Source organism: Ceratotherium simum, chromosome 39 (assembly GCF_057802395.1).
Source record: "Ceratotherium simum simum isolate JZ-2026a chromosome 39, ASM5780239v1, whole genome shotgun sequence".
Taxonomy (NCBI): domain Eukaryota; kingdom Metazoa; phylum Chordata; class Mammalia; order Perissodactyla; family Rhinocerotidae; genus Ceratotherium; species Ceratotherium simum.
Genome location: NC_141938.1, coordinates 10,868,421 through 10,892,845, shown reverse-complemented (window position 1 = coordinate 10,892,845; position 24,425 = coordinate 10,868,421). Strand labels below are relative to the sequence as shown.

The following is a 24,425-nucleotide window of genomic DNA, read 5'->3' as shown; positions in this document are numbered from 1 at the left end:
CCTACTCTCGCGAGACCATACGCGCCCTTCCCAGTAGCCCCCGCGGCAGAGACGTCACCGGCGCCCTTCAGAGCAGACGAAAGATGGCGTCCGCTACCCGGCTCATCCAGTGGCTGCGGAACTTTGCATCCGGGGTGCGCGGAGCGGGAAGCGGGGCGCTGGCGGGGCTGCGGGCTCCGTGCGCGGACTCGCTCCCGCTTCTCATCTGCCTCCCACACCCCTGGGCCTGGGGGCCCTATTGCCGAGATCCCCCTGGGCCGGACTCCTCGCTCAGCCCGGGACCCCCAATCGTGACCCCTTCAGTCTGGGACACACCCGCCTCCACTTTCAGCCGTTGACCCTCCCTTGGCCGGGGACCCAGTCAGGCCTTCTTAGCCTTGTCGCCCCGGTCCCCGGCTTTCGTTTGCAGCCCCATGTCCCCGTCCCCAATTGCCCGTCTCCAGCTTTCCCTTCCTTTGTCCATCCCCGGGCTGCCCCTGTTCTCTCGCTCCCTCCTCTCTCGGGCTGCCCTGCAGGCTGACCTCCTTCCTTTCCTCCTCCCACAGCGAGACTTGCAGGCGAAGCTGCAGCTGCGCTACCAGGAGATCTCCAAGCGGTGAGCAAGCCCCGCTCACTGCCCAGACTCCGGCCTTGTCCTGTCCTCCCTCCATCAGAAACAAAATCCGTGTTCCTTTAGACCCCTGGAGTGCTGTGCGGAGATCCTGCCCCCAGCCCCCTGGCAGGTGTGGAGGCAGAGGTTTTCCTTCAACCTTGCTGGACTCTGTCGGAGACGGCTGCTCGGGGAACAGCCAGGTTGGGCGTGAATTCTGAGTGGGAATCGTGTGCCGATGCGCAGTCCTCAGCGCGGCCCCAAGCTCCGCGTGAAAAACTTGGAGCCTTGGAGGGACTCATTCATTTGCTTAAGGTCACTCAGAAGCTAGAAAGTGACAGTTGGGAGTTGAACCTAGAAGCGTCTTGATTTCAAACTCATTTATTTCCAAAAATGGGTTGATATTTACAAGCCCCTCCCATGTCGTCAGCCTTGGGGACACTAGTAGGAACAAGAAAAGTTCTTATCCTCACTCCTTTCATGGAGCCCAGATCCTAGGGAGAGAGAAAAATAGGAATTAAACACAGCCGGTAAAAAACGTTGTTCTGGAATGCTCCGAAGACAAAACAAAATGAATGAGAGTAGCTGAGAGTGGCGACCTTAGGTCAGGTGGTCAGGAAAGTTCTCTTCAGGGATTGACATTTGAGTCGCCTGAATGATGAGAAGGAGGCAAAGGATAATTATTTTTTTTTTTTTTAAAGATTTTATTTATTTTATTTTTTCCCCCCAAAGCCCCAGTGGATAGTTGTGTGTCGTAGCTGCACATCCTTCTAGTTGCTGCATGTGGGACTCGGCCTCATGATGAACGGAGATGTGGTGCCTCGATGCGCACCCGGGATCCGAACCCGGGCCGCCAGCATCGCAGCGCGCGCACTTAACCACCAAGCCACAGGGCCGGCCCGCAAAGGATAATTATTGAAAAGACATTCTGGGCAGTAAGCGCCAAGGCTGTGAGGCCAGAAAGTGCCAGAAATAGGAAAGAGAGCAGGGTGGCTGAAACACGGAGGAAGGGGGTGGAAGTCCACACAAGTCAGAGGGGCAGGTAGAGATGACGCAGCCACGGAGGGTTAGCATGCAAGGAAGAAAACGAGCATTAAAATAGCCACATTCCTGTGAATGTCTACATATTGTGACTGATTCCAAATGGCATAGTTTTGAATTGCTTTTCCATGCAGGGTAGTTGGTGGGCCAGTTGAGGGAACGGTTTTGTGAAAGGAGAATGGCGCCCCCTAGAGATTCATTTGGGCCTTTCTATGGGGCGCTGGTTCTTTATGCCTTTTCTGTGCTAAGTTGTAGAAAGCTATGGCCTGGCCTTTAGAGCATCATCTCTGCACTCCACGGGTTAAGCAGATTCTACTTTCCACCCAGGATATTGCTTTTAATACTAGATTTTTTTTTTTTTTTTGGTGAGGAAGATCAGCCCCAAGCTAACATCCATGCCAATCCTCCTCTTTTTGCTGAGGAAGACTGGCCCTGGGCTAACATCCGTGCCCATCTTCCTCCACTTTATCTGGGACGCCACCACAGCATGCTTGACAAGCGGTGCATCCGTGCTTGCCCGGGATCCAAACCTGTGAACTCCAGGCTGTGGAGGTGGAGTGCGTGCACTTAACTGCTACGCCACCGGGACAGCCCTAATGTTAAATTTTTAAGCTTTATTTTTATCTATTTCTCATTTTTTTATACAATGATTATCACTTTTTTTTTTTGCTGGGAAAGATTCACCCTGAGCTAACATCTGTTGCCCATCTTCCTCTCTTTTTTTTTTCCTCCCCAAAGCCCCAGTACATAGTTGTATATGCTAATTGTAAGTCCTTCTAGTTCTTCTATGTGAGCCACTGCCACAGCATGGCTACTAACAGACGAGTGGTGTGGTTCCGTGCCTGGGAACCGAACCCAAGCCGCCGAAATGGAGCATGCTGAACTTTAACCGCTAGGCCATCAGGGCTGGCTCGATTGTCACTTGTTTTAAGAGAAACTTTTCGGGGCGGGCCCTGTGGCTTGGCGGTTAAGTGTGCGTGCTCAGCTACTGGCGGCCGGGCTTCGGATCCCGGGCGCGCACCGACGCACCGCTTCTCCGGCCATGCTGAGGCCGCGTCCCACATACAGCAACTGGAAGGATGTGCAGCTGTGACATACAACTATCTACTGGGACCTTGGGGGGAAAAAGGGAAAAAAAGGAGGAGGATTGGCAATAGATGTTAGCTCAGGGCCGGTCTTCCTCAGCAAAAAAGAGGAGGATTGGCATGGATGTTAGCTCAGGGCTGATCTTCCTCACAAAAAAAATAAATAAAAAAACTTAGATCCTGGCAAAACGGTCACCAGACAAAAAAGTTATTTAAAAACATGGTTGAATGAGAAAGGTTTTTTTTTTTTTTGTGAGATCAGCCCTGAGCTAACATCTGCCAATCATCCTCTTTTTTTGCTGAGGAAGACTGGCCCTGGGCTAACATCCGTGCCCATCTTCCTCCACTTTATATGGGACGCCACCACAGCATGGCTTGCCAAGCGGTGCGTCGGTGCGCGCCCAGGATCCGAACTGGCGAACCCCGGGCCACCGCAGTGGAGTGTGCGCACTTAACCGCTTGCGCCACCGACTGATCTTTTAATGATTTTTTCCAGTCTTTTCTGCCCTCCCTCTCTGCTGTGTTTTCCACGGAAGCTCCTCTTTTGTTTTGAGGTTAACGTTTCCTTTTCATGCCTTTTTGTAAATTCAGCTCAGTTCACACCCCTCCTCTGGCAGCAGCAGCCGGGAGGAGGCAGGAAACGCAGAGGCCTGTGAGGCTCAGAGGTCAAGGTGCTCTTTGAGTAGTAAGGCTTGATGCCAGCGGGGTTCTCCAGAGAGTTCCTGAGATAACAGGGCCTGCTGGGTTTCTGCAGCCTGGCCTTTGGGGACAGAGCCCCTCAGAATGAGCTAAGTCTGGGACTGTCACCCGTGTCTACGGACAAGTGGTGGACAGAGCCTCAGACCCCGGCCTCTGCATTTCCTGAGCACCTGCTGGTGTAGCTGAGGCCAGCTGCCACACTCGGGGCTGTGGGGGGTGGGAACAGGCCTGGGTGTCCCATCTGGGCCTCCCCTTTCCCTGGGAGGCACCTCACAAAAGGTCTTCTACCCACCACATTTGGGGCAGCTGGGGGCCTTGCGGGGGGCAGACCAGGCCTCGCCTTCCAGCACCTTCACATCCACAGTGGGAGCTGCCACCCGCTTCTGGGCCCTAGACCCTCCCCAGTCATATGTCCATGACAGTGTACCAAGGGCCACCCCCGGCCTGCAGCGCGTCCCCGTGGCTGCCGACCCTGAGTCTTGTGACTGAGTTGACAGGCCCACGCCAGCCCAGATGGGCAGCGAGCGACTGTCGGTTTGCTTCAACGCCAGTGTTCTTTCTCCTCAGAACTCAGCCTCCTCCCAAGCTCCCCGTGGGCCCCAGCCACAAGCTCTCCAACAATTACTACTGTACTCGAGACGGCCGCCGGGAAGCTGTGCCGCCCTCCGTCATCATGTCCTCGCAGAAGGTGCTGGTGTCAGGCAAGCCAGCAGAGAGGTGAGGCCCCACACCCTCCTGCCACCAGCCCTCTCTCCCCCTTGTGCTTTCAGGGTCCTGTTTATCGGGCAGCAGCTGTGTCAGGAAGGGTGCTGCTGGGGGCTGTTCGTCCAAGAGCTCATTCAATCTCCACCCGGCCGCCCGGCAGGGGTAGGGCTTAGAGCCTCAGCTGGGGGTGGGTTTCCTGCAACACGGACAAATCTCCCTTCAAGGGCCCTGGAAGAAGCCCAAGCATGGTTGTTTTTATGATTTTGTATTCTTTATTTTTTATTTTTTTGTGAGGAAGATTAGCCCCTGGGATAACATCCGATGCCAATCCTCCTCTTTTTGCTGAGGAAGACCGGCTCTGAGCTAACTAACATCCGTGCCTGTCTTCCTCTACTCTATATGGGACGCTGCCACAGCATGGCTTGACAAGCAGTGCATAGGTCAGAGCTCGGGACCAGAACTCTCGAACCCCAGGCCGCCCAAGCGGAGCCCGCGAACTTAACCACTACACCACCAGGCCAGCCCCTATAATTTTGTATTCTTTATTTTATTTTATTTTTTAATTTTTATTTATTTATTTTTTTGTGAGGAAGATCGACCCTGAGCTAACATCTGCCAATCCTCCTCTTTTTGCTGAGGAAGACTGGCCCTGGGCTAACATCCATGCCCATCTTCTTCCACTTTATACGGGACGCCGCCACAGCATGCCTTGACAAGCGGTGCCTTAGTGCGCGCCCGGGATCTGAACTGCGAACCCCAGGCCGCCGCAGCAGAGCGTGCGCACTTAACCGCTTGTGCCACCGGGCTGGCCCTATAATTTTATATTCTTAAAGAGAGAATTGCATAAACCTCATGCTTCTCAAAAGGCGGGTTGGTCCCTGGCCTCAGGTGCTTCTCTTCATCAAACGGGAACAAGAATAGTTTCCACTTTAGAGAGTTCCGCTGGGATGGGATACCACAGACCAGGCGGCGGATAAACAACAGAAATGGATTTCTCCCGGTTCTGGAGGCTGGAGTCCAAGATCCAGGCGCCTGCAGGTTCAGCGTCTGGCATCTTCTCACTGTGCCCTCGCGTGGTGGAAGGGGGAGGGAGCTCTCTGGGGTCCCTTCTCTAAGGGCACTGATCCCATTCGTGAAGACTCCGCTCTCATGACCTGATCACCTCCCAGAGGCCCCCCACCTAACACCGTCACCTTGGGGCACAGGATTTCAACATATCAGTCTACAGTGGAGTTGTTATGAGGATTAACCCTCATAATTAACATTTGAAAGCTGTTAGAATAGAGTCCATGGCGTGCCTGCCTCCTAAGAATTGCACGGGTTAGGTAGTCATGGTTCCTGTGGCCGAAGAGGGAATCGAGGCGCAGAGAGACCAAGTGACCTGCCTGGGTCACACAGCCTGTGGATAGCAGAAGCAGGCTTTCAGACCATTTTGCCTGGACCCCCAGTGGTGTCTCGGCTCTAGCCGATTCACCATATGGTCCTGGGCCAGTCCTTCAGCCTCCTTGAACCTCGGTTTCTTCATCTGTAAAATGGGGGCGGTGGGCTTGCACTGTGAGGAGAACTATAAGGTGGTGAGGCCAGGCGGGGCCTGCTGTGCAGTTAGAGCTCTGAACGGTCGGTGTGCTGGTCTTCAGATCCACCAGAGTCCAGCACCGGACTGGGGCAAGCTGCCCTGTTCCCCGACACCCCTCACTGCCCCCGGATGTCTGCTGCCTTCTGCCCCTTGCACCTGCTTCAGGCTCCGGGAGAATAGGAGGCACGGGGGGCCTCCTCCACAAGGAGAGCCCCCCTCTTTCTGCCTCCTCTCCTTTCTTGCTCACCGTGTGCAAGCCTCTCCAGCCCTAGGCCCCAGGGGCTCAGGTAGGGGGCTGCTTGCCTCGGATTTGCTGGCACGGTGTCTCCTTGGGGCTCACCCCAGGCCACCTCTGGGCCAAATGATGTGTTTTCAACTGCACACTGACCCTCAGCCCCGTGAGACTGAGGGGGCTGGTCTGGCTGCGCTGTGCCCACATACAGCGCCTGCCGGGGAGAGGTGCTGGGGACCGAGGGAAGGATGAGCAGCGGGGGCCGTCACCTGAGGGCCCGGCCCTTGCCCGTGTCCTGTCCTGGGGCAGCAGGAATGGGGTGCTGGTGCACCCTGGGGCCGCATGTGGGAAGGAGTACTGGAGGGGACAGGGCTAGTCATGGCTGCTTCTGGGCCCAAGAGCCAGGCCGACTGGGGGTTCACGGGGCTCAGGGCAGACGGGGCTGGCCAGCTCCCAGCAAGTGGGCTGACCCTCTGGGGGACCCCATTGGAGGGGTCTGGCGTTCTGAAACACCCCACGCTCTGGCCTCCAGCTCCACAGTCTCAGCAGGCGAGTACCCCTCAGGGGCAGGTGTATTCCTCAGATCCTTCCACCCTGTTCTTTGGAAACCTGGCCCTAACCACAGTCTGCTTTTTTCCTCCAGCCCGGCTGCCGCAGCCACTGAGAAGAAGGCAGTGACGCCGGCTCCTCCCATCAAGAGGTGGGAGCTATCCCATGACCAGCCTTACCTGTGACTGTGCCCTGGGACACCAGGCCAGGCCCTCAGTGGCGCTTCCCCTCCTTGGATTCCCTTGGGGGAGACTGACCTAATTTATGCCAATTATATGGAGCTGCAGTATGGCTTCCGTTGTTCCTTTTGAAGCGACACCTGCTTGCTTGGACTTTGGGGTGAAGTGGGTGAGAATCTTCTGACTCCAGCAGCGCTCTAGGGGCGGGGGAAGGGTAGTGTTCTGGGGGTCCAGGGTGCCATGCTGCCACTGGGCACAGAGTCAGGTGACATGGTGCGGGGGGGCCCAGACATGTCACTGGCCCTTCTCCGAGGGCCTGGCTCTGTCCCTGAGAGTGGTGGGGTGGCTCCAGGACCCTGGGTGTTTGTGAGCACCGACTGTGAAGGACGCGGGCGAACGCAAACTGCTCACTTGGCCTCTGCATCTCAAGAGCTCCCCGGGCCATCACTCGTGTGGACATGGGCCAGTGCCCTCCCACCGCGACGCCCCCACCCCGCCCGATCCTGGACCCCCGCAGCTCAGCGGGGAAGGCAGGACAGCGAGGCGGCGCCCAGGGAAGGCTCACCTAGGGCGGGTCAGGAAAGGCTCCCTGAGCCAGAGACCTCTGTGCTTGGGCCTGGGGGCGGTGAGGCCCCTGGTCCCTGTGGGGGAATGAGGGGAGGGAAAGCTGAACAGGAAGTAGCCCAAGGCTGGCTGCAGGAGCCACACAGTGACTTCAAGTGGGAGAGTGTCCCTGGCAAGGCTTCCTGGCGGAGGTGGGATTCTGGTCGGGGCCAAGGTGAATCCCACTGAGAAAGAAGGTCAGCAGGGAGAGGGAGGCAGGGCAGGGTTTGCAGAGGTCAAAGGAGGGCAACCCGGAGGGCTTTGCAAAACCCCGGGCAACCAGGCCACTGCAGGTGTCCGAATAAAGTTTCTTGACCCAGACTTGAAATTGGGCGCGGGAGTGGAGGAGGGGAGAGGTCTGACGCCTGAGCTCCTCGCGGGTGCCAGGCACCTTCTGAAGCCTTTCTCTGCGTGATCCCGGCTCCTGGAGCAATCCTGCCAGGTCATCGCTGGACGGAAGAACCGAGGCGTGGAAAGACCGAGAACTGCCTCAGGCTCGCTGAGAGCTGGCCCCGAACCCGGGGGGCCCATGAGTCTGCGCTCCACTGCCACAAAGGCACGGCTGCTCCCGCTCTTATCCCGCGCCCCATGCCTCCCTCACCGAGATGGCGAGGCTCGAAGGCGGCCGCTGCCCTGCCCTGCCCCGGGCAGTCGCGTCTGCCATCCTTGCCATCCTCCTCCGCACCTGTGCACCCTGCCTTACCACATTTCCCCTGGGAATAGGAGAGAGGCTGATTTAAACAATTATATGTATATATGCTCCAAAAGCAGCTGAAACCTCCAGCGTTTTGAAATAGCATGCCATCAACCTGTAAATGGAACCCCTTCTGGGAAGATCGGGACGCTTTAGTGTGGCATCACGGAAAACCGGGATTGGTGAACACTCCCACGCCTGTCTTAACGCTGGGGGACGGTAACTTGTGTGGGGTCCTGCTGGCAGTTGGACGCGCTGCTTCTCCGGAAGGCAGAGCTGTCGATAAGCTCTTTATTTCCAAGAAGAAAACACTGAGGCCAGACTGGCTGGAAAGTCTGCAGCAGGTTTGTAATGTATGTGCCTACTGGGTGAGCGGGAGAAGAGAAACCCCAAGGGCTGCCTTTGCATATCTTGTTCCCGAAGTAAAAAATGATACCCACCTCCCTATGAGGGGTCTAGAAGGACTAAGTGAGGCAGGGAGCGAGGCGGCGCATCCAGGTGGGAGGGATGGCGGACCCAGGATGGAAGCCAGGAACCGGAGGATTCTTTCATTTACTCACCACATCTATTTTTGTGTGTGTGAGCAAGATCAGCCCTGAGCTAACATCCATGCCAATCCTCCTCCTTTTTTCCCCCTTTTTCTCCTCAAAGCCCCAGTAGATAGTTGTATGTCATAGATGTACATAGTTGCACATCCTTCCAGTTGCTGTATGTGGGATGCCCCCTAAGCATGGCCAGACAAGAGGTGTGTCGGTGCGCGCCGGGATCCGGACCCAGGGCCGCCCGAAGCGGAGCGCGCACTTAACGGCTAAGCCACGGGCCGCCCCTACTCACCAAATCTTTAAGAGCCTACTGGACGGGCCCGGTGGCTTAGCGGTTAAGTGTGTGCGCTCCGCTGCTGGCGGCGCGGGCCCGGATCCCGGACGCCACCGACGCACCACGTCTCCAGCCATGCTGAGGCTGCATCCCACATACAGCCACTAGAATGAGGTGCAGCTATGACATACAACAATCTACTAGGGCTTTGGGGGGGAAAAATAAATAAAATCTTAAAAAGAAAAAAAGAGCCTACTATGTGTCAGGCACTGTTCTTGGCTTTGGAGACACAACGAGGAACACAGCATTCCTGCTCTCCTGGAGCTGACATTCTAGTGGGGAATCAGACACTAAACAAAAATTAGTAAATATATAATCTGTCCAGGGCACAGAAGGAGCAGGAGGAGGGAGGGCTGGGGCACGCCTGAGAGGAGTGGCGCCATATTCAATAGGATAATTAGGCAATGACTTTTGCTGCCGGATGCAAGTGGAAAGTTAAATATTGTGAGAAGCCACACACAAGTTCGTGTACATCCCCACAAGCTTCTAACTTCAAATGGGCCCCAGAGCCTTCGCTATGCCTTGTGGGTGGGGAGAGCGGGGTGAGTGTGAAATCGCTTCGCCCCTCGTATTCGACCCTTTACGGTAGCCCTGGCCGCGGACGCCGCGGGTCCTGGTGCCTGGTCCCCGCCCCCCGGGCTGCGCGTGCGCGTGCGCGGGGATAAGAGCGGGGTCGGCGGCGCGGCGGGGGCGGTGCGCCGAGCGGCTGATGGCGGGGGGCGGGGCGCGGCGAGCAGCGGCTCTGGGCCTGGCGCTGCGGCTGCTGCTCGGCCTCGGGCTGGGCCTGGACGCCGCCCCGGCCGCGACCCGACCCTCGGCCCGGGCCCCAGGTGAGTGAGCTCCGCGCGCCCTCCCCGCGCGCCAGCAGCGCCCGGCCATTGGCTGCGGCGAGTCGCGGACACTCCCCCGCACGTGGCCCGACGGCCCCGCGTGCCGCCCCGACCCGGGACCCTCGGCCCGGGTGGCTCTGCCCGCCTTCCTCCGCCCTGCTCGCCCGGCACAGCCGCTCTGCTTGTCGTGCCCTGTTGTCGCCCCCACGCCGCCCTTCAGCACAGCGTGGCGGGAGGGCGCGCTGCAGGCTCTGGTTGTGCCCCGTCTGATCGTGCATGGCCGGTCACCCGGCGCCGCCCGCAGCAGCGCGCCTTCCAAACCCGCGCGCCCCAGCCCGTGTGGCTGCGTTTCCTGGCGACCACCCCCCGCGCTGCCAATCTCTGCACCTTCCTCCTCTGGCCTTAGAGAACGGCCTTAAAGAACGAGAGGGCTCTCTCCCTCCCTGTGACCCCAGGGCCGCGGACGCGTTGGCCCTAAGTCCCCCTGACCCTCTCTGAGGTTCCCAGAGGCAGCTGGGCGCGTTACAGGGATCTCCCCGTGCGCACTGTGAGCTCGGGTTCAGGCTCACCCCGCTCCTCCGTGGGTTCCTGCCTGCTGTGGTCCCTGCCTGACCCCGAAGCCCTTGCCTTTTCAGGCCGGATGTGCCTGTTTCCTCCAAGGAGGCAGGACTCACGTTAACCAAGTTCCAGACTTTTTACACGCAAGCAGTCTTCTCTCCTCAGGACACTGAGGTGGGGCCTCCTAGGGTGCCCGTTTTACAGGTGAGGAACCTGAGGCCGGCAGGGGAGTCAGTGGTGCCTCCAACTCCTGTCCGACCCCACAGCCCCATGAGGCCAGGTCTGCTCTGCTCTGCCGCCCGCTTTGCAGAGGGACGCACGCTCCAGCAGCCAGGGAGGGAGGTCAAAGTTTGTCAGTGCAGAGAGCGGCTAGGGCTGGGGAGGAAGCCGTGCCAGCGGCCGCCAGACCCCCGGGGGCCTGGAGGGAAGGCGGCTCCCGGATTTCCACAGCTCTTCCGGGCTCCCTGAGCTCGGGGACTGTGTGGCCCGCAGGTACAGTTGGGCCTGGAGCCCTGCGGAGGGGCTGGCTGTGCCGAGTGGGGGTTTTGGAGGCTCAGGGCCCTGGGAGTAAAGGTGAAAGGGGCCAGAGGTCCAGGACTGAAGGGAGTGAGGCTAGGCTGCGGCCAAGCCAGATGGTGGCCACCTGCCCTGGTTCACCCAGGAGGAGACCCTCAAGGCCACTCCCTCTGCCCCTCAGACTCCTGCCTGCTGGCCCAGCTTCCAGGCCCTTCTGTGCTCCGGGGTCCAGGAAGTCTCAGATCTCATCTGGACTCAGCCTGGACCCTTGTGTGACCTGTGTCCGCTTGCTGTCAGGCACGGCCCTGGGCTTGTGGTTACCAGGTCATTGCTCTGACCTCCACTGAGCGCCTAGTCTACGCGGGTACCAGTTTAAGGACCATTGGGTCCATTGTTATAAGTGGGAGGCAGAGCTTCAGGGGTCTCAGAGAAGGGCATGAGACCCCTCCCAGGAAAGAAGCTGAGATCTGAAGGCTGAGGAGGAAATCAGCAGGTGCAGAGTAGGGGGAGGAAAGGGCAGTGTGAGCCAGGGAGCAGCATGGGCCAAGGCCCTGAGGTGGAAACGAGCCAGGCCTCTTGGAGAAGCAGCAAGGAAGCCAGGCCAAGGGCCTGATGAAGAGGAAGAGTGGGGGAGGAGGTGAGGTCCAGGAAGGGCTCAGGGCTGGACCACACAGAGGAGGTAGGGGTTGGTTGTGAGAGGGTCGGGGAACAGTGTACAGTTTTGAGCAGAAGGGAGGCGCGGGTGGGTGACGGAATAGTGCGACTCTGAGAGGTCTCCAGTGTCCAACTGGAGGTGGTGGAGGTGGCACGTTCAGGGTGGGAAAATGATTGGACCTGGGAGGAACTTAGGAGTTGAGTGGACAAGGCTTGGTGACTAAGCAGGTCCTCTTCCCAGGGCCTCAGTTTCCCCGTTGCTAAGCAGGAAGGATATAACAGCCCTGCTGACCCTGCCGCTGGGCCTGATCCAGAGCAGGTTCTGTTTAACCCAGAAGGGTCTTGGAGGGACTTCTGGGGAGGTCATCTGGCCATTTGGAGCCTGGTAAAGGCTGGAGGATCGGCGAGACCTGGGTTGCAACCCGGCCTCTGCCACTGGCTCTGCAGGGTCTGGCCTTCCCTCTCCTCAGTGTCTTTTGTAGAGTGTGGATTGCAGTAGAACCTGCCCCATAGGGCTCGTGGTGAGGCTGTGACGCGCGCAGCTCCAGCCCCACACAGAGTAGGTCCTCAGCAAAGGGTCCCTGGAACTCGCCCTGTCTCCACGTGGTCGAGCCCTGTGACCATTGCTCCTGGGGGAGGGTGCAGACTCGGCCTCACTTGTCCGCGTCTCGCAGGCCCCAGCGCAGGCTCGTGCCCGCCCACCAGCTTCCAGTGCCCCACCAGTGGCTTCTGCGTGCCCCTCGCCTGGCGCTGCGACGGTGACGCGGACTGCGCTGACGGCAGCGACGAGCAGGAGTGCAGTGAGTGGCCGCGTCCCGGGGGCGGGGCTTGCAGGGGTCGGGGCCACAGGGAGGTGGGGTGGCTGCGGAAGGGGTGTGGCTTCAGGCAGCGCCCACTGGGGCGGCGCCTGAGGTTGCGCGGGGCTTGCAAGGAGGGAAGCTGGGATTGAAGCTTGAGGAGCTGTGGGTTTACAGGGAGGCGGAGTTAGTGGGGTCTTGGCAGGAGGGGCTTGCAGGGAGGCCTGTCCTTGGAAGGTGGAGCTAACGGAAGCGGGGCGCAACCTTTAGCGTTGGCGGCACTTATAGGGTCTACTCTTCGTGGAAGGCGGGCCTTGCATGGGGCTGGGCGGTGGGGGGGGCCTGGCCCTCTTGAGTGGGCTGCTGACCTGACTGACCCTCTGCCCTAGGGATGGAGCCTTGTGCCCAGGATGGGGGGTGCCCGCCACCCTCTGGCAGCCCCTGCTCTTGTGACAGCATCGATGACTGCGCCAATGGCATCGACCAGAACCTTCAGAACTGCAGCCACCAGCCCTGTCCCGCCGGGGAGCTCCGCTGCCCACTGGGCGGTGCCTGCATCCCACGCACGTGGCTCTGCGATGGCCACCCGGACTGTCCCCACTCTGGCGATGAGCTTGGCTGTGGTGTGTGCCGTGGGACCTTGGCGTGCCTGTGGGGTGGGAAGGGCTGGTTGTTAGACATGGCACCCGGACACCTTTTGGTGTGTGAGCAGCCTGGGGGCGTGGCCGTGGGCATCTGACCGTGCCTGCATCCCCGTGGGGGTGGCGGGAGGTGACTCGGCGTGGCAGTGCTCACCAACCTCAGTCTGGGATGAAGATGAGCCCCAAGGTCCCCCCCGGGTACCTGGAACACCTACTCAACCCCCCACGCCCTGGGTGCCCCCTCCCCAGCTACTGAATGCCTGGACTTATTACAGGAACCGAGACCCTCCAGGAAGGGACTGCCACGTCCATGGGGAGCCCTGTGACCCCGGAGAGTGTCACCTCTCTCAGGAAGGCTACAGCTACCTCTGCTGGGGACCTGACTCGGTCCAGCCTGGAAACCGAAGTGTCTATGGGGCTGTTGCAGCTGCTGGTGAGATGAACGGGCCCTCACTTGCGTGGGGCTTGGAGCGACTACTCCTGGGAGCAGGGGCTGGGGAGGGGACAGGCTTCAGACCCCCCACCCTGACATGTCAGGAGCTTGGTGGGTGTGGGGGCTCCTGCCACCCCGTCACCTGCTCCCATGTGTCTGTCGCCCACAGTGCTGCTAAGTGCAGGTCTGGCTGCCATTGCCCTGCTGGTGTTGTCCCGGCTCTGTGCCCGGGGGCACCTTGACCCGCTGGGGCTGCTGGTGGCTGTGAAGGAGACCCTGCTGCTGTCAGAGAGGAAGACCTCAGTGCTCTAAGGACAAGCTCTTGTCGTCACGTCACCCGGGCCCTGAGTGTGGCAGCTATGGGGACACGCACACGGCTGCTGGCACACCTGCCTTCAGACATGGGTCCTGGCCACACAGCGCCATGGACCTGAGCTCCTGCAGACGTGGCCCTGGAGGTTGGGGGTGCCCGGATCCTTCCCCTGGATGCAGGGAGCCTTGAATGCGGAACACGCCGCAGCTGGAACTGAGGGGCTGGCCCCAGGCCACTCCCGGGGGTGGCCCTGCTCTTAGAGACTCTTGCTGTGCCCGTCCGAGGGTGGTGATTAAAGTTACTTCACATCCTCTGCCTGCCTGTGGGCCTCTGTCTCCCTCTTCCCTGGGCAGCCTGGGGTCTCTGCTGCCACCCCTCCTCTGTGGTGGAGCGCCAAGCCTGGAGAGCATGTGACTCGGTGACCCAGCCCAGGGTGCCCCCTCGGCCACTCCGCCCCTGGCTTGCTGGGATCCAGAGCAGGGGACGGGGAGGCGGGGTGGTGGGGCTGTCTGAATTGCCTGCAGGCTTCTTGGAAGAGGAGCAGAGCTTGGGCGGTTCCTCCCTGAGTCCTGGGCTGGGGGACCCTGTCCATCACGCCTTCCTCCTTTTGCGATGGAAGTTGGGCATCCCAGGGTTGGTCTCAGCCCCACTCTGTTTTAACATGTAGGTTTATTATTATTCAGCAATGGCGAGGCCCGTAGATCAGGAGATGACTGCCATTGAAAAGACACTTTGTTACTCACAGATCCCAAGAGAAGGGGGCACAGCACACTGGGCAGGGCCACACGGGGAAGCACCAGGGTGGGTCAGGGGGCAGAGGGAGGGGGAACATGGGCAGGAGTCCCTATTGTGGTTTCCAGGGAACGAACAAGCAAGGCAGGGTAAGCAGATTTAGGATTGGCTAGTCGGAACAATTCCAGCGCACTTCATGCGGGCAGGGGCTGGCCCTGGGGTTATCCGGGCAGGGGAGAGTGCCCTGGATTGGTTGGGTTGCATGTAAAGGCACACTCGCTGGTGACTTGCTTGCTTATCTCTAGAACCAGCTAATCCTGGGAGGGATGGTCCACCCTGGTTAGCGAGGCCAGGCTGCCAAGAATACAGAAAGTATAGTTAATACACACCCTAACTGCCAGGTGGTGATGGCAGGGCTCTTCTCTGACCCTCGGTGTCCTCATCTCCAGATGGTGGTTCCAGGGCCCCGGTATCCTGTTTTTGGGGCAGTGACCTCCCTGACAACCTTGGAGGTGGACCGGGTGTCTGCCACCAGCGGGCCCCATGCAGCCCAGTGCCGGGGGAGCATGCAGGGTCGGGGGCTCTGACATCTGTCAGGCAGGGAGCTGGGCCTTGTGAATGAAACGCTTGGAGGAGCAAGTGGGTGAAGCAGGAGGCCTTCCTGGGGGTGGTGGAGTTTGGCTTTGGGACCCCGTCCCCGTGGGGAGGGTGGTTGAGATGAGTTTTGGAGTCTGGGCCTCGGCCAGCGTGTTGGGGGCTGAGTTCTCTGCAGGGTAGGGGGAGTTGAGGTTTGGGAGATGGGCTGCAGCCAGGATGGGGGGCCTCGGCTGACCGTGGAGCAGAGGGCACCCCACCTCCTGGGGTACAAGGCCTTCCCTCTGCTCAGGGGGCCCTGGGCCTCTCAGCTCCCAGCTTGGCCCACCGGGTACACGCTGAGCTGTCCCAAGGCGCCCTCCACAGAAATGGAACCACGGTGGGCTTCGTCCGGTTGGAGGAAGAAGTTGTATCACAGATGGGATTCTCTCTTTAGGATTTTTGTTTTTTCCTTCCTTTGCTCAGGCACGCTCAGCCACAGCAGGCGAGGGGCCCCATCAGGGGTCCCCGAGGCCGGCCACAGGTGTCACACAAGCAGAGGTCTAGGGTCTGGGTCTTTCTGGGATGTCACTGGGTTCTCAGTTGTCAGTGGAGCAAACCACCCCACACGCAGGGGCTCCAAACAACCCCTGATGTGTTCTCTCGTGGCTCCGTGTTGACCGGGCTGGCTGGCGGCTCCTGTTCCCCTGATGGTGGCTGCTGTCCTCTGGGCGCTGGGCTGGCTGGAGACCACCTTATGGAATGTCTCTGTTATGTCCGGTGCTTTGGGGGCGGATGGCGGGCCAGCTGGACCTCTCCCTATCCGCTGTCCTCTCCACATGACTTCTCCTTCTCCACGTGACGCCCGTGTGGGCTCTCCACATGGCCTCTCCGTGTGGCCTCTCCCTCTCCACGAGGCCTCCGGAGCAGGATGGCCGTGTTCCTTTCATGGCGACTCAGGGTTCCCCAAAGTGCAGACCCAGCTGCTGGACCTTCTACAGCTCTGCCTGGAACCGGGCCAGCACCTCGTCCGCCACATTCTGTGGGTTCAGCGGAGCCGCAGGCCAGCCCTGATGTGTGGGGGGCGGAGGTGGGGGCCACAGAAGGGTGATCCCGGTTCCTGGGGCCATCCTTGCAGGCCCGCTGCCACAAAGGGGGCAGAGGGCAGGGGCCGGGGTTGGGGCCGCCAGCGTGGGCGACCGCGTCCCCTCGAGCCAGCTGGAGTGACGGTGGCCCGTGGCGTTGCTCTCTCAGGTGCCCTTTGTCATCTGGCGCCCGGGCGGTCACCGGTACAGGCGCCGTGAGCACGCTGCGTTGCAGCTCTCTGTTCCTTCAAGTGGGGCTCACTGTTCTGCCAGCCGCCCATCCTGTCCCGGACAGCAAGCCTCGCGAGTCACTTCCAGGAAATTCCAGCGAAGGTCCAGGTTTCAAAGGAGGGGTGTTTGGGGAGCCCACAAGGAGGGAGACGTGGGGGTGGCCACAGGCCCAGCGCCTGGGAAATTCTGATGGGCCGGGGCAGGGGGGGCTGGGGGCCGGAGGGGCGGCGGGGGGGGGGGGGCAGTGGCAGATGGGGAGGGGGTGGAGCAGTGTGCGTTTGTGTATCTTTGTCCAACTGGCCCATTCTTCCTTATTTTTATTGAGGAAAAATTCACGTAATATAACATTAACCATTAACCATTTGAAAGCATACAATTCAGCGGCATTTAGTGCATTCACAATGTTGTGCAACCATTATGATGTTTTCTATCTAGTTCCAAGACATTTTCATCCCCCTAAAAAGAAACTGCATCCCCGTTAGCAGTCACCCCCCACCCTTCTCCCCAGCCCCTGGCAACCACTTAATCCACTTTCTGTCTCTACGGATTTGCCTGTTCTGGACGTTTCCTGTCAATGGAATCACTCGCTCTGTGGCCTTTGGTGTCTGGCTTCTCTCACTGAGCATCGTGGTGTTCAAGGTTCTTGCCCAAAAGTTTCCTTGTGCCCTTTTTATCCACCCCACCTCCATTACCCAGGCAACTCCCGATTGGTTCTGCATTTCTAGAATCATAGAGTATATATCTTTTTCTGCCTGGCGGTTTTTACTCCCGGGATTATCTTAAGATCTGTATAGGTTGTTACATGTAGTAAAAGGTAACTCACTTTTATTGCTGAGGCTTTTGTTGTCTGGCTATCCCAGGTTCATTTACCCATTTCATCTGTTGATGGGTATTTGGGTTGGTTCCAGTATTTGATTATTACGAATAAGGCTGCTCTGATCATTTATGTGTAAGTCTGTTCACATGGTTTTAATTCTTTTGGGTAAATACCCAGGAGTGGAATGGTGCCGTCCTATGGTAGGTATATATTTAATTTTAAAGAAATTGCCAAAATGTTTTCCAAAGTGGATGTATTCTTATTTTTTCTGCCCCCGCAGCATATGTATTCTTGTTTCCTCGCATCCTCAAGGCCACCTGCTATGGCCGGTCTTTGAAATGTTAGCCATTCTAACAAGTGTGCAGCGGTATGACTCTGTAGTTTTTTTAATCAAAGTGAAATTCACGTAACAGAAACTTACCCATTGTAAAGCTTAACAATTCAGCAGCGTTTAGCACATTGGCTTCTTAACTACCAGTACGTGCATCTTTTTGTGAGCTGGTATGCGTTTCATAAAAGGTCCTGTTGGGACTTTGGGATTGCATTGCGTGTGTAGGTTAATTGTGGAGGAAAACAAACATTGAGTGGGTGCCAGGTATTGTTCTAGGTGCCGGAGCCTTGGCCTTGAGCAGAACAAAGCCCTCTCACCCATGAGACGGAGGTGGGGTGTGGGGACAGTCACTTCATAAGAGACCAGAACCTCGACGTCACATGATGCTAAGTTCTGGGGACTGAAAGCCGGAATCGGAGGGATCCACCTGGTGGATCGGGAGAAAGAAGGGTCACTGTATTTTTTATCTTAGTCGAAAGAGGCCTCCCGAATAGGCAGACATTTAAATAGAGACCTGGAAGAAGTAAGACGGTGGGTGAGCTGGGGCAGGTATGTATGTGAAGAACATTCTGGTAAGAGAGAACAGCACGTGCAAAGGCCCTGAGGCAGAAGTGTGTTCCAGAAATAGAGAGGAAGTCTGGAGGGAGTGGGTAGCAGCAGTTGTACGATGTGACAGCAGAGATGGCTGGGTCAGGGCACAGAGAGTACATAGTTACGTGGCAGCCTCTGGGAGGTTTTGAGTAGAGGTGGCCATGCCCTGACTCAGGTTTTACAAGGCCTTTCTGCAATAAGAAAATCCTTCTTTAGAGAAGTGATTTATCTAACTGAAAGCTTCTGGCTTAAGTAAGACTTTGTTTTTTTACCAAGTTGGTTTAATAACAGCATTGTGTAGGTACAATTTGTTCTGAAATGACGCAGGTTAGTTTGTATTATTACCAAAGGGGTTCAATTTTCCTCAATTACCAAGTACCTAAGGGGCTGGCCCCATGGCCTGGTGATTAAGTTCTGTGAGCTCTGCTTGGCTGGCCCGGATTCGCGGGTTGGGATCTTGGGCGTGGACCTACACCACTCATCACACGCTGTGGCAGCGTCCCCACATACAAAATAGAGGAAGACTGGCAGAGATATTAGCTCAGCAAAGAAAAAAAAAATAAAGTACTTAAAAAAGTGTCTTTCTGCCCCGAATAGCTAAAGCAATCCTAAGAAAAAAGAACAAAGTAGGAGGCATCACAATCCCTGACTTCAAAACATACTACAAAGCAATAGCAATCAAAACAGCATGGTACTGGTACAAAAACAGACACACAGATCAATGGAACAGAACTGAAAGACCAGAATGAAACCACACATCTACGGACAGCTAATTTTTGACAAAGGAGCTAAGAACATACAATGGAGAAGGGAAAGTCTCTTCAATAAATGATATTGGGAAAACTGGACAGCCACATGCAAAAGAATGAAAGTGGACCATCTGCTATCGCCATTCACAAAAATTAACTCAAAATGGATCAAAGACCTGAAGGTGAGACCTGAAACTATAAAACTCATAGAGAAAATACAGGCAACACACTATTTGACATTGGTCATAAAGGAATCTTTTCGGATGCCATGCCTACCCAGACTAGGGAAACTAAAGAAAAAATAAGCAAGTGGGACTTCATCAGACTAAAGAGTTTCTACAACAGAAATGAAACCAGGATCAAAATGAACAGACAACCCACCAGCTGAGAGAAAATATTTGCAAAACATATATCTGACAAGGGGTTAATCTCCCTAATATATAAAGAACTCACACAACTGAACAACAAAAACACAAACAACCCCATCAAAAAATGGGCAGAGGAAATGAACAGACACTTCTCCAAAGAAGATATACAGATGGCCGATAGGCACATGAAAAGATGTTCAACATCACTAATCATCAGGGAAATGCAAATCAAAACAACACTAAGATACCACCTCACGCCCATTAGAATGGCTATAATCACCAAGACAAAAACAACAAATGTGGGGGATGGGGAGAAATGGGAAACCTCATTCACTGCTGGTGGGAATGCAAACTGGTGCAGCCTCTACGGAAAACGGTATGGAGATTCTTCAAAGAATTAAAAATAGAAATACCCTATGATCCAGCTATCCCACTACTGGGAATCTATCCAACGAACCTGAAATCAACACTCCAAAGAGGCTTATGCACCCTATGTTCATTGCAGCATTATTCACCATAGCCAAGATGTGGAAGCAACCCAAGTGTCCCTTGACTGATGATTGGATAAATAAGATGTGGTGTATACATATATTACAATCGAATACTATTCAGCCATAAAAAAGACAAAATCGTCCCCTTTGCAAAAACACGGATGGACCTAGAGGGCATTATGTTAAGTAAAATAAGCCAGAGAGAGAAAGACAAACACCGTGTGATCTCACTCATGTGGAATATAAACCAACATATGGACAGAGAGAACAGTATTGTGGTTACCAGGGGCAGAGGGTGTGGGGTGGGCACAAGGGGTGAAGGGAGACATGTATATGGTGACTGACAATCAAAAATGTACAACCAAAATTTCACAATGTTATAAACTATTAAGACACCAATAAAAAGGCAGAGCTGTGATTTAACCCCCCCCAAAAAAGGGTCTTTCTGATACTTTCTCCTCTTGTCTTGCCACAGTCTGAAATGTCCACTTTTATGTGGTTCATTGGGTTAAATTATTAGAGTTCTTCATTTATTCAAAACATGTTGGTCATATGTGAATATTCATAGCGGCACAATCGTTAACAGCCAAAAGGTGAAACCAAGCCAAAGGTCCATAAGTGGATGAAGAGATAAACAAAATGTGGTCCATCCATACAAAGGAATATTATTCAGCCATAAAAAGGAATGAAGCTCTGGGGCCGGCCGGTGGCTTAGCGGTTATGCGCAAGGCCCGCTACTGGCGGCCGCCGCATCCTGGGTGCGCAACGACGCACCGCTTGTTCAGCCATGCTGAGGTCAAGGCCCCACATACAGCAACTAGAAGGATGTGCAGCTATGACATACAACTATCTACTGGGGCTTTGGGGAGAAAAAGGAGGAGGATTGGCAATAGATGTTAGCTCACAGCCGGTCTTCCTCAGCAAAAAGAGGAGGATTAGCACGGATGTGAGCTCAGGGCTGACCTTCCTCACAAAAAAAAAAAGGAATGAAGCTCTGACATAGCTGCAGCATGGGTGAGCCTCGAAAACATCGTGCTAAATGAAAGAAGCCAGACGCCAAAGGTCACATAGTGTAAGATTCCATTTACATGAAATATCCAGAACAGGGAAATTCATAGAGATGGAGCGATTAGTGGTCGCTTAGGGCTGGGGGAAATTAACGAGATAGGGATGATGCTACAGAATATGGTTTTTCCGTTTGTGGAGAAGAAAATGCCCTAAAGATTGACTGTAAAAATCTGTGAACATACTAAAAACCATTGAATTGTGCATTTTATGTATTTATTTTTTGTGTGTGAGGAAGATGAGCCCTGAGCTAACATCCATGCTAATCCTCCTCTTTTTACTGAGGAAGACCAGCTCTGAGCTAACATCTATTGCCAATCCTCCTCCTTTTTTTTCCCCCAAAGCCCCAGTAGATAGTTGTATGTCATAGTTGCACATCCTTCTAGTTGCTGTATGTGGGACGCGGCCTCAGCATGGCCAGAGAAGCCGTGTGTTGGTGTGCGCCCGGGATCCGAACCCCGGCCGCCAGTAGCAGAGCGCGCCACTCAATCGCTAAGCCACTGGGCCAGCCAGAATTGTGCATTTTAAGTGGGAGAAGGCTATGTTATGTGTATTCTGGGCTGAACTGTCTCCCCTCTAAATTCATATGTTGCAGCCACCTGGCCGGCCCCTATAATTTTTTTTGTGTGTGTGTGAGGAGGACTAGCACGGAGCTAACATCTGATGCCAATCCTCCCCTTTTTTTCTTTGAGGAAGATTGGCCCTGGGCTAACATTCGTGCCCATCTTCCTCCACTTTATATGGGACGCCGCCACAGCATGGCTTACCAAGCGGTGCGCCAGTGCACGCCGGGGATCCGAACCTGCGAACCCTGGGCCACCGAAGCAGAGCGCGCGCACTTAACTGCTACGCTACCTGGCCGGCCCTATAATTTTATATTCTTAAAGAGAGAATTGCATAAACCTCACGCTCCTCAAAAGGCGGGTTGGTCCCTGGCCTCAGGTGCTTCTCTTCATCAAACGGGAACAAGAATAGTTTCCACTTTAGAAGTTCCGCTGGGATGGGATACCACAGACCAGGCGGCGTATAAACAACAGAAATGGATTTCTCCCGGTTCTGGAGGCTGGAGTCCAAGATGCAGGTGCCTGCAGGTTCAGCATCTGGTGTCTTCTCACTGTGCCCTCGCGTGGTGGCAGGGGGAGGGAGCTCTCTGGGGTCCCTTCTCTAAGGGCGCTGATCCCATTCGTGAAGACTCCGCTCTCATGACCTGATCACCTCCCAGAGGCCCCCCGCCTAACAACGTCACCTTGGGGCACAGGATTTCAACATACGGATTTTGAGGGGCACAAACACTCAGTCTACAGTGGAGTTGTTATGAGGATTAACCCTCATAGTTAACATTTGCAAGCTGTTAGAATAGAGTCCACGACGTGCCTGCCTCCTAAGAATTGCACGGGTTAGGCAGTCATGGTTCCTGTGGCCGAAGAGGGAATCGAGGCGCAGAGAGACCAAGTGACCTGCCTGGGTCACACAGCCTGTGGATAGCAGAAGCAGGCTTTCAGACCATTTTGCCTGGACCCCCAGTGGTGTCTGGACTCTAGCCGATTCACCATATGGTCCTGGGCCAGTCCTTCAGCCTCCTTGAGCCTCAGTTTCTTCATCTGTAAAATGGGGGCGGTGGGCTTGCACTGTGAGGAGAACTATAAGGTGGTGAGGCCAGGCAGGTCCTGCTGTGCAGTTAGAGCTCTGAACGGTCGGTGTGCTGGTCTTCAGATCCACCAGAGTCCAGCACCGGACTGGGGCAAGCTGCCCTGTTCCCCGACACCCCTCACTGCCCCCGGATGTCTGCTGCCTTCTGCCCCTTGCATCTGCTTCAGGCTCCGGGAGAGTAGGAGGCACGGGGGGCCTCCTCCACAAGGAGAGCCCCCTTCTTTCTGCCTCCTCTCCTTTCTTGCTCACCGTGTGCAAGCCTCTCCAGCCCTAGGCCCCAGGGGCTCAGGTAGGGGGCTGCTTGCCTCGGATTTGCTGGCACGGTGTCTCCTTGGGGCTCACCCCAGGCCACCTCTGGGCCAAATGATGTGTTTTCAACTGCACACTGACCCTCAGCCCCGTGAGACTGAGGGGGCTGGTCTGGCTGCGCTGTGCCCACATACAGCGCCTGCCGGGGAGAGGTGCTGGGGACCGAGGGAAGGATGAGCAGCGGGGCCGTCCACCTGAGGGCCCGGCCCTTGCCCGTGTCCTGTCCTGGGGCAGCAGGAATGGGGTGCTGGTGCACCCTGGGGCCGCATGTGGGAAGGAGTACTGGAGGAAGAGGGCTAGTCATGGCTGCTTCTGGGCCCAAGAGCCAGGCCGACTGGGGGTTCACGGGGCTCAGGGCAGACGGGCTGGCCAGCTCCCAGCAAGTGGGCTGACCCTCTGGGGGACCCCATTGGAGGGGTCTGGCGTTCTGAAACACCCCACGCCTGGCCTCCAGCTCCACAGTCTCAGCAGGCGAGTACCCTCAGGGGCAGGTGTATTCCTTAGATCCTTCCACCCTGTTCTTTGGAAACCTGGCCCTAACCACAGTCTGCTTTTTTCCTCCAGCCCGGCTGCCGCAGCCACTGAGAAGAAGGCAGTGACGCCGGCTCCTCCCATCAAGAGGTGGGAGCTATCCCATGACCAGCCTTACCTGTGACTGTGCCCTGGGACACCAGGCCAGGCCCTCAGTGGCGCTTCCCCTCCTTGGATTCCCTTGGGGGAGACTGACCTAATTTATGCCAATTATATGGAGCTGCAGTATGGCTTCCGTTGTTCCTTTTGAAGCGACACCTGCTTGCTTGGACTTTGGGGTGAAGTGGGTGAGAATCTTCTGACTCCAGCAGCGCTCTAGGGGCGGGGGAAGGGTAGTGTTCTGGGGGTCCAGGGTGCCATGCTGCCACTGGGCACAGAGTCAGGTGACATGGTGCGGGGGGGCCCAGACATGTCACTGGCCCTTCTCCGAGGGCCTGGCTCTGTCCCTGAGAGTGGTGGGGTGGCTCCAGGACCCCTGGGTGTTTGTGAGCACCGACTGTGAAGGACGCGGGCCGAACGCAAACTGCTCACTTGGCCTCTGCATCTCAAGAGCTCCCCGGGCCATCACTCGTGTGGACATGGGCCAGTGCCCTCCCACCGCGACGCCCCCCCCACCCCGCCCCGATCCTGGACCCCCGCAGCTCAGCGGGGAAGGCAGGACAGCGAGGCGGCGCCCAGGGAAGGCTCACCTAGGGCGGGTCAGGAAAGGCTCCCTGAGCCAGAGACCTCTGTGCTTGGGCCTGGGGGCGGTGAGGCCCCTGGTCCCTGTGGGGGAATGAGGGGAGGGAAAGCTGAACAGGAAGTAGCCCAAGGCTGGCTGCAGGAGCCACACAGTGACTTCAAGTGGGAGAGTGTCCCTGGCAAGGCTTCCTGGCGGAGGTGGGATTCTGGTCGGGGCCAAGGTGAATCCCACTGAGAAAGAAGGTCAGCAGGGAGAGGGAGGCGGGGCAGGGTTTGCAGAGGTCAAAGGAGGGCAACCCGGAGGGCTTTGCAAAACCCGGGGCAACCAGGCCACTGCAGGTGTCCGAATAAAGTTTCTTGACCCAGACTTGAAATTGGGCGCGGGAGTGGAGGAGGGGAGAGATCTGACGCCTGAGCTCCTCGCGGGTGCCAGGCACCTTCTGAAGCCTTTCTCTGCGTGATCCCGGCTCCTGGAGCAATCCTGCCAGGTCATCGCTGGACGGAAGAACCGAGGCGTGGAAAGACCGAGAACTGCCTCAGGCTCGCTGAGAGCTGGCCCCGAACCCGGGGGGCCCATGAGTCTGCGCTCCACTGCCACAAAGGCACGGCTGCTCCCGCTCTTATCCCGCGCCCCATGCCTCCCTCACCGAG

At 56.8% G+C, this 24,425-nt stretch overlaps 1 protein-coding gene and 1 pseudogene across 2 annotated transcripts; both read left to right on the top strand.

Annotated features, from left to right (window-relative positions):
• The first annotated feature begins 33 nt into the window (after positions 1-33).
• Positions 34-6,765, top strand: NDUFA7 (NADH:ubiquinone oxidoreductase subunit A7). Its single transcript, XM_004443774.3, has 4 exons — positions 34-134; positions 546-595; positions 3,982-4,131; positions 6,571-6,765. Exons 1-4 carry the CDS (start codon positions 84-86, stop codon positions 6,659-6,661), a joined length of 342 nt encoding a protein of 113 aa, XP_004443831.1. The 5' UTR covers positions 34-83; the 3' UTR covers positions 6,662-6,765.
• Positions 6,766-9,515: 2,750 nt separating this feature from the next.
• Positions 9,516-13,883, top strand: LOC147912180 (CD320 antigen-like; annotated as a pseudogene). Its single transcript, XR_015550229.1, has 5 exons — positions 9,516-9,658; positions 12,061-12,186; positions 12,573-12,806; positions 13,100-13,257; positions 13,427-13,883. The product of XR_015550229.1 is annotated as a CD320 antigen-like (transcript).
• Positions 13,884-24,425: the final 10,542 nt, after the last annotated feature.